General features: G+C 34.8%; 1 protein-coding gene across 1 annotated transcript in view; it reads left to right on the top strand.

Moving 5' to 3' along the window:
- Window positions 1-535: 535 nt before the first annotated feature.
- LOC106459014 (putative E3 ubiquitin-protein ligase UBR7) overlaps window positions 536-18,745 on the top strand; it is a 61,780-nt gene continuing 43,570 nt past the window's right edge. Inside the window, exon 1 of the mRNA XM_022385394.1 lies at window positions 536-739. Within this exon, the coding sequence (XP_022241102.1) occupies window positions 578-739 (162 nt within the window). The 5' untranslated portion in view covers window positions 536-577. The remainder of the gene's footprint in view (window positions 740-18,745) is intronic.

Genomic DNA, 18,745 nt, shown 5'->3' with positions numbered 1-18,745 from the left:
TTACATCGGAGAAACAGGTAGAAAATTGGAAACCAGATTAACTGAACACAATAAAATAAAATCCTAAATCAACACCCCGGACTACCAAGATACCTATATCAGACTGTAAAGCAATATCCTGTTATGTGATCTCATTGTTTTATTCTGCATATATGTATCTCTGTAAAAATAAATTACTTGTAACTGAGGATGACAAAGACTTGTCGAAACTTCGTACAGTTATAATAAAGCTTTTCATTATCCTATCAATCCATCTTAAAACTTATATTTTCCTAAACGTGGCTTCCTCGTTATCAAGTTTTAATCTATCATGAAATCTAAAAACAACTGTAAGATTTACAATAACTTTCTCAAAACTATATAAGTAGAAAGAAAAACAGCGAGTATACTATATAATAGATCAATAATTTTGGCAATAAAGGCTAATTATGAAATTGTTCTCTGTGCATTATTTTATTTTAATTTTGTAATATTTGCAACTCTTCAAACGATGACGTATGACACTTTATTAAAGCACAGACAGACAAAACGCTCTACGTATAAAACGTTACATCGAACTGGCGCGAGATTAGAGAAAATGGCTGAAACACAGGACGTTAGCGAAGGAGAAAAAAATGGAGAAGAAGAAGAAGAATGTGGAATTACTATGTTAGATGTTCTGGAAGACGAACAAGAATTGGAAGAAGATGCCAATGCAGTGTTAGGTGGGAGCGATGACAAAAACTGCACTTATCCAATGGTGCGTTAATCAAATATTTGGTTTCTTGTAACTATAAGTGTAAGTTGCAACTTTAAGTTTTAAAGTTAAAAGTTTAAGTTTGTAATTGTATGTTATCAATAACGTTAATATAAATTATATATATAACATTAAATTAATGTTTGCAATATTCTGGTTATTTACAAGTTAATGTTGTAATTCATTGATTGTGACTGTTTTTTACTAATTTTAGTATTACTATTACATAAATTTCATAAAATCTTAAAGGGACAAAAAGGAGCTTATTAGCCCATCAAGGATGTCCCTTCCAGCTCCCAACTATAACCATCCTTTACTCTTATGTATTCGTCAACTATTTTCTTTAACCCAGTTAAATTTTCTGCATCTACCACCCTTGAAGTTGAAGGTAACTAATTTCAAAAGCCAACCACCCTGTTTGGAAAGTAATACTGTCTAAATTGCAGATGACTCCTTGCTGCCAAATTTGAATTTATGCCCCTTGTCCTATTGTTTTTACCACTAAACACAAAAAGTTTGAACCTATATTATCAATACCCTTAATAATCTTAAACACTTCAATCAAATCATCCCCTCTGACGCTTCTCCTCTCCAGAGAAAACAAGTTTAAGAGATTTTAGTCTCTTTTCATTGGACAATCCCATCATCCTAGTGGCTCTTCTTGGAACCTTCTCCAACAGTTCCCTAAATGAGACCTTACAAGTGATCTATACAGTGAAACAATAATATCCCTTGTCTTGTATTCAATATTTCTATACATGCTACCCAAAATCCTATTAGCCCTATTGCTAGCTACAAAACACTGTTTAGATAACTTAAGTGATTTTTTGAACATAACATCAAGATCTTTTTCTTCAGCCACAGTATTTAATGTATTCCCATTTAAACTGTAGCAATAATTTGAATTGTGAAAACCTACATGCATCACCTTACATTTGGATAGTTAAACATCATCTGCCACGTATTGGCCCAATGCATCAAATGATCTAAATCTCCTTGCAAGTCTGCAGCATCTGTGATATAGTTAGCCACCCCAAAAATCTTAATGTCATCTGCAAATTTCAAAATTGTGTTAGTCATTCTAGAGTCAATATCAGTAATATAAATCACAAACAGCAGAGGCCCCAGCACAGAGCCCTGAGGCACACTGCTTGTAACTATGATCCAGTCATATCTAACTCCATTTATTACTACTCTCTGTTTTCTACTCTCCAGCCAATTTTCTATCCAGTTTAATAACATTTCCCCCACACCCACAGATTTAATTTTTGTAACAAGTCTTTTGTATAGAACCTTACCAAATGCTTTCTAAACATCAAGGTAAATCAAATCTACAGTATTTCCTCCATCAACTCTTTCAGTAACATCCAATCAGAACTTATTGAGTTAATACTAAAAATAGAGTTATGCCACTGTATTAGTGTATAGGTCTACTACTGCCCGTACTAATATAAAATTCAGGCTTGAAATATGTTTTAGGCTTTTTATAGAGTTTCGTATCTTTATATTACTCAGTTACTATTAAACTGATTTCTTGAACCTATGTATTTTCCTAACAAAAGGAATAATTTGGGTTTGTAGTTGTACTGATGTGTAGCATTAGTCTTGAGGTAACAAAATTCATATGCAGTCTCTGTTGCATTTATTTTTTATTTTTATCATATTTGTTGAGTGCTACAAGCTATGAAAATCAATAGGGTGACTGGCTTATACTTATAGAATGACATGCTGTTAGCAGTAGTTGAAACTGGCACTTTTTAGGAGTTAGTGAGTGGTTTCTCATGTATCAAACATTGTTATCAAAATTACGATATAACTCAAATGCATTACATTGTACTTGCTACAATTAAAGGTCATTTTTCAAATATATGTTTAAGTTTTCAATTGATCCAACTAATTATTACTCTGTAATACCTTGACGTTCACAATATAATTAGAAATACTCAAAAGTTAATGTCATCAGCAGTAATTCTACTTCTGCCAGTTTTGTAAATGGCTAAAATATTCACACAAGGGTGTATATTTTGAGTCCATTAATAAATAGTTTTAGCTTTCTCTCATCCAATCACCATACAATTCACTTGATTAGACTTTCACCAATTCCCACCGATATGATTTTCATAGCTAACATTCTTTGTGATACCTTATGAAAGCATTCCCTTTCATCTTTCATTGGGCTTCATTTAAAAAGTAACATTATTTGAAAAGAAAAAGATAACAGGTCAGTAAGAGAAGATTCCCTTTGGTGTAGCAATGTTGGCTTTTTATTACAATATCATGTTTCACTAAATGATTTTGTTAAATTTCTTTTATCAGATTCTCTAGAATTTTTCTAACCTCAAAAATATAATTCACTGACTTATGATTTCCAAGGCAACTCTTATTACCTTCTTTAAAAATAGGAGCAACATTTGTAGAAACTAATTGCCCCTTTAAAAATTGGAGTAACACATGCAACTGAGAACCTGCTGACTATATATTGACATACCAAAGTGAAAGAGACTCTTATATGTGATCTTTGATATTCTTTAAGGTCCAGAAGAAACCTTGTCTGGTCCTGATGCTTTATCTGTTGCTGGAATAGTTTCTATTATTGGGCGAGTTGTTTTAGATTATTTGGTAAAGAGATTAATGAGAAATACAATCCACTTAATAATAATAAATTTATAAGTTTTTAATTTCTTTGACTGCAATTTTTCAACTACTAGTACTACTTTTACAATTTACCCCAAACTAACAATAGGCATAATTAATTCACAAATAATGACTCGGTAAAGATTCCAATTCTTACTAATATTCTCTTACATGTGGTACAACTACAAGTATCTTAAGTACTTTGTTAAAAAGAAACTCAAAACTTACAGCACTGAACTAATTAATTGGATGATTCAATAATCACTTAGCAGTTTCAGTGAATTTTGCATATTTTGTACAACATAAATTATTTCCTAGACTTAGAATAAACTTCCAGACATTTAGCCATGCTTTCATTTAATGACATTAGTTCTCCTCTGGTGAAACAAGAATACAAACATCTAAATTTAAAAATTATAGCCTATAGCAGTGACTATTCCCCAGATTCAAGTCCCATGAACAACCCTATTATGCACACACACGAATAGAATTAGCACTGTGATAATATAGTTCTGTAACATGGTATCTAGGTTATCTGTAATAGCTTCAGCTAGCTCAGTGAAGCCACAAGTATCATGTAATTATTGAGTTAGTTCATACACTGCAGTTTAAACTTGGACAAGGTGATTGCACAAAATATAAGTAGGAAACTTGTAAATTATTATTAATAGAAGTTATGGATGTGTAATGTAATAATTGTATAATGATAAGATAATAATATGTGTCGTTCAATTATTGTGCCAGCAGATGCCTGCATATGAAGGAAGAAATAATGCTAACTTAATTTTTCACTTTACACTAAAGTTAAAACTTCCATAATAAATAATAGACATTACAATAATTAATTAAATGAATAATAATAAGAGCTGTCCAGTTAGTGGTATATGATAATTATTGTGCTCATCAACCATTTACACTTAATTAATTGGTTGTTCTTGCATGATATTAAGATCATTGGAATAATTTAAAATAGTAATAATCAGAGATGCTAATTTTGATTAGTTGATTATTTTCTTGACTTATGATTCTCATCAATTAAATTGAACAATCATGAATTATACAAAAATAATGAGAAATCAAAATATCAACATTTTGATTACTTGGAGAGTTGGAATAATTGAAAACAGTAATATCTTGTAACTAGTTTCGAATAGTTTATTATTTTTGTGGTTGTAATCAACATAATGCATAGTTTTCCATATCTAAGTATTTCCCATGATCCTCACTTCTGGTTGCTTGCTATATTATATGACAAGCCTCAATATAGATCTAAGTGTGGTAGATACAGGCGATAAAAAAAAAATCTGGTTTGTTTTCTCAGTCACATTATGGATAAATTGAATAGCTGGTAAGAAAGTGTGAAAGACATTATATCAGGATACATTAGATGAAGTGTATAAGGCAAGATATTTGGATAAATTGAAGGTGATAGACAGTAAAGATTCATATGAGATTGAAAAGCAGGACTGGAGCAATGACATGACAAAATGGCCAGAAGTCGCATATCCAAATATAGTCAATTATTTAGTTCACACACACACAACACACACACAGTGCTTGCATGTTGCATGAATTGAAAGCATACATGTCTCTTCAATCATGCAGTTATTTTGTTAGTGGATGGGTGCTAGACATGGCAGAGGTGGTAGTAAACAACAAGTGCATTATTTCTAAAAAAGTGAAGCATAGTCAAAGGATGAATGATATGTTTGCTCCTATGGTTAATATGTGAAAATAATGGAACTGTAATTTCTGGACACTATACTTGCATGGCAGGTATAGGGGAAGTTTGTTCCCACGTGAGTGCTATACTGTTTGCTGTAGAAGCAGCTGTCAAGATAAGAAATTCCAAAACTGTAACTGATGAAAAGTCTTACTGGCTACATCTTTATGACTATATAGTATTAGTAAAATAACCCATGGCTGTATTTTTATAAATACCTTTAATAATATGTATGTGTGTGTATGTATTAAGGATAAATTTGAGCTTAAGGGTTAAAAAAAGTAAAAATCTGATGGTCCCTACTGCATTACCTCCCAACAACATTTTGTTAATTGACTTTTTATTTATTATTTATTTTTGATAGTTAAAACAAATTAATGAATTATAATAACGAATAAACTAAAGACCAAAAATCAAATAGTAAAACATAATCCAGATTTTTTTACCTTTTTCATTTAAGGTTCAGTACAAGACTATTCTGATATGGTACAATACCTCCCACTCACATAAATAGCGATTCTTGTTCAGTGCTGCCTTCTCATGACATTGTTTCATGACAATCTTTTTGTCTCAGTGCTAGATTTTTTTACCCCCTTGATGTGACCCTATTCTTTCTTGCAAAAAATTTATTAAAAAAATATAAAAAACATAAAAGAAAACAACATCTGAATGTTTGGTACTTATTTGATGTCCTAATTCTTATAATTTTAATGTCAAAATTCTGACATAACACCAACAATAAAAACAACATTGTAATTTTCCATCATGATGAAAAAATAAGTTTAAATAAAGAGAATTTTGTATCACTATAGGAATTAAGATCTTGGCTGATACTACTAGTTTGATCACACAATACCATCTACTGACCATGTTATTAAATGTTTCATATGCCTTTACTGAATATAAGTTAGTTTTGCTGCACATTTCATGTTTCAGTTGTTTTTCCTATATACATTATTTTTAGTCAAATGGCACAACAGATTCACATAAATTTGATAAGAATTATTATTATTATTATTTTGTCAGTTGTTGGTATTCCATCACTTTTGCAGAGAAGATATGCAATTGGTATTGTTCTTTGAAGAATTCTATACATATTTCTTACCAGAACAACCAGTTATGGGCTATTTTCATAGTGGCTTCAAGCTCCACTGCTTTGTGAATGTGGGTATCTTCACTTTGGCACAGATCAACCCAACACTTTAATATTGACTCTTCTGTCACCCAGCACTATATCCACAGGCAGAAGTTCCTGTAAAAACTACAGTTCTCTGTTATGTATCTTTCTGTTACCCTGCTACCTCATCCTTTAGAGAGGAATGACACTGCTCCCTGTGGAGTAATGCCAATTAGAAGTTTCCAGTGTTGTGGGGCTTGTAGTTGGACCAAGTGCCTGCCTGTGTTAGCAAGTTTGAGGATCGTTCAATAAGGATCTCAAAACAGTCTATCACTGTAGATACTGTAACACTAAAATGTTTCCTGAATTTCATTGGCATTAACATTGGAAGATTCACTCTATCAGGCCATAAAATTAAGCACTTCATTTTGATAAATATAATATGAATCATGTCTTTAAAAATCTTGGACATGCAACTGACTGCAGACAGTGAAAGACAGTAAGAGTTGAGACATTATGGGTGTAAGCACACAACTCTGGAGCCTTATTGAATTTTCCACGATTGCTGACTGGTTTCTCATCTGCTTTTTGAATTTTGTCTGATAGATGGGATATCCCCAATGTTTTAGGGTGCTATAACCACAGGCAATATCCATTATGACTTTTGGATAATGACCAGAAAGTGTGATTGTTTTTTTAAATAGAGTTTTGAATTTATATTAAGTTCATTATTGTTTTATAGTGCTGACCTTGATCGCCTATTGACAATTAATGAAATTGATATAACAGTTTTGAAGTTACACCTCTTATTATATATGATTTTCTGAATAAGACCTGTTGATTTTAAATCATGATTTTCTTCAAATAAAAACTACATATATATAGTGTATTGTAGTACAAACATTATTCCAAAACTTGGGTGACTCAGAACAGTCTTTTTAATCAATGATATTTAATGCTTATTGAAAGCATTGTGAGATTTCATGAAGACATAAAAAATATTAGAAATTATAGTACAGAAACTATAAAGGTCAATTTGGGGTAATGAACTTGGCTGAGTCTTTAGAGAGAATGTTAATTATTAAGTAGATTAAATATTGTTGATATGTTTTTTAGGTATATTTTTAGCTGGAAAGCCTTGAATAAATTGCTTTATCCTGATAAAAAGTTCTCTTCTTTGCTTGTCTAACCATTGGTATGAATTCTACCTCACTTGCTCCAGTCTTTATACCCCACTATATCGCCACTAGTGATTTTAATCTTGTGACTCTCTTCCTATGTCAGCCCTTAGAGATCTCAGAAAAGCCCATTTTCTCAGACAGTCTATTTTTGTGGGAATTCCGGACTCTATGGAATCCTGTGTTGATGTGGCCCATCTATATTTTTCACTTTCTACTCTGGCTTCTTGACTGTCCCAAAGTTCTTCTATAGGACAGTTTACCACATTCGCCCATTGGAGTATCCAGACCTCCCCTTTGGGCACCACGATCTATTGGAACACAAAGGTGATTTTGACCTTACCAGCAGGGATCCTCCTTCAGGGTGTAGTGCTGATTTTGGCATCGGTGACTACCTTATGGGGTCTTGTCTGAGAGGGTTTGTGTCAGTATGGGATCAGTGGGTCATTCAAGTTCTAATGAACAGATTAGTCATTGAGTTTACATCTCCTCCTACTCTACCTCTCTTACTATTTAGCTTTCCACTCCTCAAGAACCATCTTACTTTCAACTGTTGAGCACAAGCCATCCAGGATCTTCTGCACAAAGAGGCCTTAGAGCTCGTCACCCCTATCTCAAGGGTTTTTATTCTTGTCTGTTTGTAGTTCTGAAAAAGATTGGTGACTGGTCATCGACCTTTCTCACCTCAATTGCTTCCTCCAGCCTCCTTCATTTACAATGGAGTAATTTCTTTGCATTTGAGGGCTCTTTTTCAACTGGACTATGGATGAAACAATATGACCTCACAGATACCTACCTTCATATCCCGATCATCGAGTCTTCAAGGTGTTATTTCTGTTTTTTCGTGACAATCTGTTTTTCAGTTTTGGTCCTTAACATTCAGTCCCACATGTGCTTTATACATTTTTTATTGGATAGTCAGAGCTTTTTCATGTCATCTTCACTCTCTTGGCATTCACACCCATCATTACATGGACAACTGTCTTCTTCTTGCAATTTGAGATAACTATACACTTAAACTCTTATAAGAAGCTGAGTTTCTTTTCAAAAAGGAGAAGTCGATTGTTACTCTCACTCAGCACGTCATCCATTTAGGGGTGTTTTTCAATTCCAGACAATGCCAGACTCAACCTTCTCCATGCCTTCAGGCTATGGAATGGGCAGTTCTTCAAATACAGTTGTCTCCTTCTCCACCAGCACACACAGTTCTATCTATTTTGGGGATGTTGGCATCCTTGGAACACTCATTCCTTTAGGTTGGGCTCTTCAATGGTCATTATGGGACCAGTGGAACATTTGCACAGATGCGCTGGATTGTCTAGTGAGACTGTGGGATTCTAGTTTGCTGGAACTCAGCTGGTGGTTCAACAGAGAAAACACAGTAGTAGGTGTCTGTCAACCACCTCCAAGGCCTGAGAGATATCTCTTCACAGATGCTTTTCTTCAGAGCTGGGGTGCTTGTATAGAAGATATGGAATTCAAGGGACTTATAATACCCATGACAGTGGAGATGATTTTGTTTGATGCATGTCAGAAGTTATGGAGATATCTTCCTTGGACATATCACCTAAGCTATATGCACTGGTATTTGATGAGAGTTCAGACTGCATTGTCTGCCAGGACACTGTTATATATTAGATTTATTTGGAATGGACAAGTAGAAAGCCATTTTTTTTTCTCCGAGTTAGTTTGTAAGATCTATGGCTGATGATATTGTCAGGGAAGAGTAGACTTTGCTTCTCAGCAAAATACTGCAGATGAAAAATTTCATTTACCAGATGATGACAGGTAAAGATATTGGTATCATCAAAAGACTTAAGTGTGGAAATCTTTGTGCTTTTATTACATTGCTTGGCGCATCATTTTGTACAGACAATCTCATTAGTTGCCAATGGCATTCTGTTTCTTCTAAAGTATCAAGCAATTGTGAGTGAAATTGCCCATTATTTTAAAAGTTCTGCAGAACATGCTAAAAACCTCAAAGTAGTCCAGTCTGCTCTTCAAGAATTCCAGTTAATATTGGATATTATGACAGCTTACTTTTGGTATTGAAAGTTGACTCATGCCAAAAGCACAAGGGGTGATGAAAAAATCTGACCAATTTTGACTTTCTGTCAGTGACATACCCTTTGAAAGATTTGTTGGCTTGCATGTATTCTCTTTGCAAGACCTTCAGGGTTCCAAAATCCTGTTTGCTGATGTTCAACATCATGTACAAATCATGGTAAGAACTTGGTTACAAAAGAAAAATGGGGTTCATCTGCAAACACTTATTTTTAGACTGCCAGAAAATGATGAGCTTTGTGAGAAATACGTCACAAATTTCAAACCTTTATTGAAGTCTTAAAACAATGGGTGGAATATAGGTTTAGTAATTATGATAGGAATTTGAAAGCATTTTGTGCTTTAAATCTTATTCACTAGGTATTGTTGGTAAAAATGACCTGGTAGAGTATAAAATCCACATTTTGGCCAAGCATTTTGGTAACTCATTGATGAATCCTAATGTGCAGGACGTAGCACTTGATTGCACTAAAGAGGAAATTATTTGAGTGGCCATTGTTTAAAAAAACTAAATGTTCAATTTCAAAAACCCAGTATTTGGTCAGCTTTATCAAGGTTTCTTAGTCTGGTGAAAGATATTCCAATATCAATCTTTTTGGTAGTATCTACTTGCTGCTTGGAATGGACTACTGTAGATGCTGAATGTGGTTTTAATAGACAAAATCTAGTGAAAAGTCTTGAGAAGTTTTCTAAATACTTGCAATCTCAATGGTTTGATAAAAATTGAGAGCCTTGATGATATGTCCACATTTAATTTTGACTCTGCTTTGCCCCTGACTGGCTCAGCAGTAAGTCTGAAGGCTCATATCACTAAAAATTGGGGTTTGATACTTGTGATGGGCACAGCATGGATAGCTCATTGTGTAGCTTTGAACTTAATGATAAATCAACAACAACTCTACTTGTATTCACTGTACTGAGATGAAACACTGGCTTATTTTCCTTCCTGCCTATGTGAAACAAAAAGTTATGAAGTCAAAAACAATGCAAGAATCTGCAGTGTTGTTCTGGAAAAGTGAGAATTTGGATAATGATGATGAAGTTCAAATATTCATTTTGGCCTCGCATTTGACTTTGAGAGAACAGTGATGCCAGGTGGGAATTTTCAGCTTATTGGAGGGTTTTAGAATTTTCATTGTGAATATTAAAAGAGAAATGGGAAATTTTAATTATTCCCTCAAAATATCTTTCATCGTTCATCTGGTACTTCTTTGAATAAAATACATTTGTACATGATTGTTGTTATCTAAGTTAGTGCCCTACCTGCCTAACTTGGTGTGAATCTGATCTGAAAAGTATATTGGCTAACTGTATGGCAGTTTGGATAAAAAGAGACTGGCTAACTGTGTAGCAGTTTAGATAATTGGCAGGAGGGATTGGCTAATTATTTGGCTCAGATATTTTTGAAGCCAGCTCTAACCCTGACAAATTATGCCTTTATCTATCATTAATGTAAATAATAAAAAGCTAAGACCCAAGTACTGAACCCTGAGATATTCCAGTAGTAACAATGGTTCAGTTTTATTTGACTCTTTATTAATAACCTTTTGCTTTCTTCCATCCAGTCACCCTAAAATCCAATAAGTAATCTTTCCATAATACTTAGAGATTTTATTTTCTTTCCTAATATCAACTAATTTGAAAATCAAAGCATACCAATTTCACACCCTTTCTTTGGCCCAATATCAAATAGCATCCACAAAAAGAAGACAACAGATGAGTAAGGCAAGATTTCCCTGTGGTGAATCCATTCTGTGTTATATTTCACTATTTTATCATAATCTAGGGTTTTTCTCACTATGGGAGCAAAACTAAGTGGCCTCTGATTTTGAGGGGACTCTTACCACCCCATTTTAAATAGAAGAACATAAACAACTCCAAAATCTTTAGACATCTGCCCACTGTCTTTTGACTTATTAAAATGAAAGAGGGAGGGCTCACATACATGATCTTTGACTCTCTTTGAAACTATTTGAAAAATTTTGTCTAGCCCTGGTGCTTTATCTGTTTTTAGTTTCTAAATCTTTTCTCTCACCATCAAGGGACTCAGTTTCTTTATTAAATTTTTTGATGATATGACAGAAAGATTATACTTATCAGTTAGAACTATGAATCAAAATTTCTTCAGTTTGATTTTCTTTTGATAATTTTTGTACTTTTGGGACATGCATCCCATTTTCTCTTGCTGTTGTATAATCAAACATATGGGTTTCATCCAGTACTCTTCACAGTTGATGCCTATGCACCATTGCAACATTAGGCTCATTTTATTTCTCACTACAACAAAAAACACTAATCTAAATTTTCCACAATAAATAAAAACACCACACTTTTATTTTTGTTGATCAACTGGATCATGCATTCATGTTCCCATGTTTCTGACATTGATATTTTTAACACTCCTTCACTGGAGTCATACTATACTGTAATAGTGATTGGAGGCACTCTAATGGTTAATGATATTACTGCTACTGTGCATCACATGGCTTGGTCCATTCTGATCTTGGATTTTTAACCTTCTGCTTCTGTTACTTCAGCTGAGCCTGCACCATCTTGAGTTTTACCACTGTTGTTTATATGCCCGCCTTTGCTTTTCGTTCACCTCTTTCTGACAAGGATCAAATAGTCCTTATTTCATCCTTCACTTCTTGGACTTGTCTGAGCCTCCTTCACCTGCATATTTTCTCTCAGTGTAGAGGTCTCTTTTTTTACTTTTTGTCTCTCGTTTACTCAACTTCTTCATTCCTTCCTGTGCTTCATTCTTTTTTTTTTTTTTTTTTTTTTTTTTTGGAGGCTTTACATCATGACTCTTTTAGCTTTATTGAAGGAAGTTTCACATACCTGTTTTTCCCCTTACTCTTGAATTTTTTCCATTTTGTCCCACTGAAATTGGTTTCTTTGTTTCTGGAATGTACTTTATCAGATTACCTTATATTCTGATATTTGCTTCCCTCAATCTTGCCTCTAGCACCTCTGTCTTGCACCCTTTCTTTATAGTGTTTCTTAGGGTATTGCTTATACATTTCATCATGAGCTGATGCAGTTACGTCTGATTGCTTTGGTTTCATACTTTTGGGACAAGGAGGCCCCACCAGGTTTTTCATAGTATATGGCCTCATGGGTTTACCCTCTTTCCTATTCCCCGCTCTCTTGTTTCTATCCACAGCCACTCCTCTTTGAGGGCTGCCTAGCATGGGTCTTGAAAGTGACTTGTTTCTGGAGTTACTTCTCAACTATTGTTTTTTTGGAGCTTTACTCTCTCATTAATACACCTTTGGACTCCCTTTGCTATAGTCTATTGAGTTCCTCAATTGCTTTCTCATAGATTTTTCTTGTCCTTCTTCTCTCTTCACCTCACGTTTTGAATGCCATCTTATTTGGTTTTAAGTTTATTGTTTATTTTTTTGATTTAAAAAAACATATGTTTTGGATATGAGTTCTCACATTCACGTCTCTGATGTGGAGTCACCTAGTGCTCCTAATCTGCCACCTCTGAGGTGTAGTGTTGCCCAGGCATTGGGGAGGTCCCCTTCCTGTGGAGGACATCCAATCCTTCATATGCAGAAAGATGGATTCTTACATGAGGTCTGTTTCTTCTCCTGTCAACTCAGAGGCTGAGCTTGGGAAGGATCAGGGGTGGACTGGAAAGAATTTGGACTCTATATTTCTAGCTCCTTCCTTTGCTCAGAAAGCTAGTCACAAGCCTTAGATGGACATCCTGCATCCTACACTATTTTTGCACCTAGTACATAAAATTTGTAACATTATGAGCATTCCTCTTGAGGCTTATGACTCTTCTCCTTCTTTGTTGGGGGAAAGTAATTTGGCTGATTACCTAGTTTTACCACCTTCGCTACACATTGTGTATGCTCAGAGATTTGCTTATCAATTAAAAGAGGTGCTGCCATGTCTTGGCTTTCTCATTTATTGGATAAGTATGCCTTAGATTTTCTTCTCCTTATTTGAGGTTCTAAGCCTTTTGCCACTATTTCTTTTAATTGTATACAGTTTTCTCAGATTTGTCTGTCCTTCACAATAGTTTTGCATTTTTATCTTCTTTGTAGTTGTTGTTTGAGGGCTATCACAGGTGTTCTGCTCAATTTTCAGAGGAGCTTAGTCATTTATTGACTTCAACTTTGGTATGGTTGTGAGATTATGATCTTTTCTTTGTCTCTTGGTAGGTTTGTTGCTGGAATCTTTTGGATAGATATACCTTGCTTGAGGGCATTCAACTTCCTACCTCAGCCATTAGAGATATCAGAGAAGCTCCATTTCTCAGACATTTGATTTTTCAGGTATTCCAAGTTCCATAGAATCTCAGGTGGATGTGGCCCATCTCCACTCTTCTCTTTTGACACTGGTCTCTCTCCTGCATCTCCTGTTTGGGTTTCCATACCTCCATGTCAGCTCCACATTCTGTCAGAACACAAAGGAGATTCTGGCTTTATCAGTAGGCATCCTCCGCTCATGTGGAGCACTGACAACAGCATTAGTGATTACCCTATGGGGTCCGATCCTGTGGTGGATCAATTCAGATGGTTTGTGTCTGTATGGGAGACCTTTGTCATGGATTGGGTCATTCAGGTTCTTGCAAATGAATTGTTCCTACATTTCACATCTTCTTTTCCATTGTCTATTATACTGGTTGTCTTTACCCTCTTCAAGGATCATCTTACAGCCAGTCTTTGTGCAGAAGCCATCCAGGATCTTATGCACAAAGAGGCCATAGAGCATGTTGACTCCTCTCTTGAGGGTTTTTATTCACATTTGTTTGTAGTACCAAAGAAGATGAGCGATTGGTGACCTTTCTCATCTCAATCGATTCTTCCAGCCTCTTCGATGTACCTTGGAGTCATTTTGTTCCCTCTTCTGGCATTTTCGAACCTGGTGTATGGATGACAGAGTTTGATGTTGCTGATGCCTATCTTCATATTCCAATCATGGAGTCTTCACATTGTTATCTCCACTTTGTGCATGAGAGACAGGTTTTTCAGTTTTGTGCTCTACCTTTTGGCCTTGTATCTGCCTCATACATCATACATAGTCATATCCTTTTCACATCATCTTCACTAATTTGTTATTCATTTCCCATCTCTGTTGAGCCGAACCTTCTCCTCTACAACGTGGACTGGGCCATTCTTCTAATACAGTTGTCTCTTCCACTGGCTCAATCTTTTATGGGGATGTGGGCATCCTTAGAATCACTCATTCCTTTGAGTTGGGCCCACATGTATTTTCTTCAATGGTTGTTATGAGACCATTAAAATATCTGCACAGATGTGCTACATTGTCTGGTAACCCTATCATCTTCCATCCTGCTATATTTTGGCTTGTGGTTAATTCTCTCAACATGGGCTCAGTCAGTTTGACCAATCATGTGACCTCTTTGTACTCATTCAAAGTCTTTATAGATTTGATACTACTAATTTTTAATATAGTGTGTATGTCTTCACAAAATTTGGCAGTCTTTCACTAAACATTAAAAGTCTTTCACCTACAAAAAATCATATTTTTTAGTGAAGTATTTTTAATAAACTAAAAAAAAGATTTGTCCATGAATATATCAAGTATTTATTTGGAATAGTCCATGTGCAAAGTAATTTCATTTGTGTAATCTCTAAAACCTCCTAAATACATTTCAAATGTTTATTTTTAGTAAAACTTTATATTTTATCTGTTATTTTCTCTACCCTAACTATTTGCAGTTGGTCAGTTTGACCTACCTTGTAACCATCTGTCTAGAATGACTTCAAATGTAGCATGAAACTACATTAGTTTATCCTAAGTAGCTTTAAACTTTTAACAGTATACACCTATTTAGAATTCAATTTTATTATTTTATCGGTCTTTGAATTGTAAATCACTTGGCGAACGTGTAGCTAACATTATTTTATCGATTTACGTTATGCACGTACTTCATAGAAATTATGTTATTATTGGTTTCACATAATCTAACCTTAGCTAACATAAAAACTTTCTAATTTTACATTTTAGTTACTTTTATGATAATACATAAAGAATACAACAGAACCAGTTTATTTATTGTCAGTGGTCTCTCTCATCCCTCTGTTCTGCACTTTTCTCAATTTCTGACATGTTTATTCTACAAAGGTTTGGCATCTTTGTCCACTTCTCTATATAAGGCAGCTTTGTCAGCTACTTTTATTTTTTTCTGGAAGACAAAAAGTTTTTGAGTTCCTGGTTTTGTCCTTGCTTTTGAAATCTTTTTGGGTTATCTGCCCTTGATGTCATATCCAGGTTCCTAATTAGGATATCTTGGTAGTTCTCCATGCTGTATCTTGTCTACCCTTTGAACCTTTGGCATCATGTTCCCTATACCACATTTTGATTAAGACTTATTTTCTTCTCTTGTTGACTAGCGGGTGTTGATGTTTGGATGTTTTTGTGATTAATGTTCACAAAACTCTTTACCATTCCATTTATGTTTTCTTGTACCCTGATAGGTCGTTTCTTTCCAAAACTTCAGTGGCTAGAGAAGAGAATAAGGTTTTCTCTCCTATCCATGTTCTTTCCACTCCTCCTGAGTGATGCTTGAACTCATTATTCTACTCAAGGAAAAGAGGGTGAAGCTGGGCACTTGTCAATAACCCTGGAGGTTTTCCCAGATGTATGGTAGGAGCAGGACCAGCCTACATGGGAGCCTCCTCATAATTCTGGTTCAGAGATGGCTCTTCGCTCTCCAGTTGAGTTGAGCGTGGCCCTTCCCTTTGGTCATTCTCTTCTCTTTAATGATCATGGAAGAGGGTCCTCAACTCCTCGTAATCCTCTATGCGGAGCATCAATTCCTGTGCCATTGGTTTGACTTAAGTTTGTTCCACACCCTCCTCATAATTTCAGGGGCACGAAGTTAGGGAGTTGGAATTTCAGTTCATAATTCCAGGCCAGGTAATCTCTATTTTTTCAGGTTGATAGAAGTGTGACAGGTCCCAAAATTTTGAGTTTTGTGTGTTTCATTTTGTACTTCTTTAGGTCAGGGCAAGAGCTTGCCCACTTGGTGTTCTTGCCTTCTTTTAATAATTTTGGTGTTATGACAAGCAACATTCTCTAAATTTCAGGTTTGGTACCAATAGTACCACATTACTAGTCAAGACCAAATACAAAGCCATCCTAATGCCCTAGCTACTACATCTTTTATCTCGATTTGGTCCACAGCCCTATAATTCCAATGACAAGATGTGGTAATTCCTCTTCCTGGTTGGAGTCTGGATGAATTTATGTTCTTCTAATAAGGTTTGGATTTTGCCTCTCTGGCTGGTCAGTCTTTAACACCTAAGAATTAGATTTCATGTTGTCCGGGTAAAAAGCATACTTGTTTCAGAAGTAGTACAGACCCCACTAGTGTGCTATTGCTATATCTCATTTTTGCATCCTCTTTTTTTACGCATATACTTTTTATGTGGACCTTGCCATCACCATCCCCTCCACCTTGTCAATGTAGGATTCTAGCTAAAGTGTGTAAGGAGGTAATTGTGTTTAAGAAGTTAACATTTTCCTATACTGAAAATGTATTTCAGATAATATTTACCTCCTTTCACACTCTCCTGTCCTTCTTCCCCATGATATGGCCAATTTTGGATCTTTTGATTTGGACCATCTTGAAAAGTGAAAAGGAAGTAATAACGGGGAGATAATATATGATTCTGGTATTGGGGGTGCAATTATGTAGGTGGAGAGAATCAGAAGATTTAAATTGCTGTGGGCAATATGGTGGGTGTAAAGACTGGAGCAAGTGAGATAAGATTCATACCAATGCTTAGATGCGTAAAGAAGAGAAACTTTTGATTGGATGAAGCTAAACTCTGAAAGGAGGTAAGTATTATCAGAAATACATTTTGCATTATAAGAAAATGTTAACCTTGAACTTCAGTTTTGTTGTCATGTGACCCACGAGCTATGAAAAATCTCAATGTTCTTAGTCTTGAATAAGATAACTCGTGTCTGTTAGATGCAAGTATAGACCAGTGTTTCTCAACCTTTTTTGCTTGTGGCTCCCTTTAGAGTTTGATTTATTTTTGTGGCCCCACCATTCGTAGACGCTGTTACTTAGTAAAAAGTTACTTTATTTCCACACTGTTGATTTATAATATATTTATAGTATTATAATTATTTTTACAATATTGTATAGTTTTTAGATATTTTGTTTATAACGTACTGTTTACTTATACAAGTAAAAAATATTTTGTTAATCATTGACATTTTATTCAGTGTGATCCTTGAACCTGATGAACACTTAAATTTTTGAACATCTGGTTGCAGTGTAGTTAGTGATGAGCGAAGATCACCTCTCTTCACAACATCAAGGCGGTTACATGTTATTTTATAGCAAACAAGTCACCTGACTAAAACCAGATTCAACCAGATAAGATATGGGAAAGGTGATAAAATACAACTTTGCCTTCTCCCAGAGATGGGATACTTATTAGCTATTTCACTACTTATCCAGAAATAATGTTTGTCATATTTGAATCTAGCTTGGACTTTTATATCACTCTGCTGCTCTTAGGAATCAGTCAAAAACATTCTCAGATACCAGACAAATATTTTGATTGTTACTCGAGTACTAGTCTCGTCTGGTAACTTGACTTTTGAGCCATGGGGGATACGGGGGAGAAGGGAACATTTGATTCAATTTTAAATATTTTATTTGTACAGTGAAGTTTCGATGGCCCATCAGAATTTACTGTAGCCCCCTAATTTTCTGTCATTCACGTGTGGCCTCTTAGAAACTTGGTGTGCCCTCCCCCAATCCCTAAATTTTAAAGTTATAAGTTCTCAAAGTCATTGTGGGAGTGAAATTATAGCTTATAGTAAAACTGATTTTATCAAAGATGGCTCTAGAACACCTTTGATTTTTTTATTATTATTTTATTAATCCGAGTCTTCATTTACTTGTTTAGGAAAAAAAAATGCATGAAGAACTGTTTGCTCTCCTAGTATTATTGAAAAATTTAAAACTCAGAAAGCAATGCCTAAAACTTAATTAATCTATTCTTCTTTTAAGGAAAAAAAGAAGATAATACACAATTATTTTCAATTTGTTTCATTTCATGTTGAGAACCACTGGTCTAGACAATAAGTACATTTTATTTGCCCTATTGACACATATGTTCAAAAGTTCTTTGACATATACACCTGGAAAAAAGTTAAGCACCCCCGTGTTTTTTTCAAGTGATTCAGATTCGACGTTCTTGTGACTGATTATAAATTACCATTCAATCTAAACGTGTTTATCAAATGAAATTATGCATTATTGGGCACAAGAAAACAAGATT

The sequence above is a fragment of the Limulus polyphemus genome, unplaced genomic scaffold (assembly GCF_000517525.1).
Source record: "Limulus polyphemus unplaced genomic scaffold, Limulus_polyphemus-2.1.2 Scaffold547, whole genome shotgun sequence".
NCBI lineage: Eukaryota > Metazoa > Arthropoda > Merostomata > Xiphosura > Limulidae > Limulus > Limulus polyphemus.
This window is presented reverse-complemented; position numbering and strand designations above follow the sequence as displayed.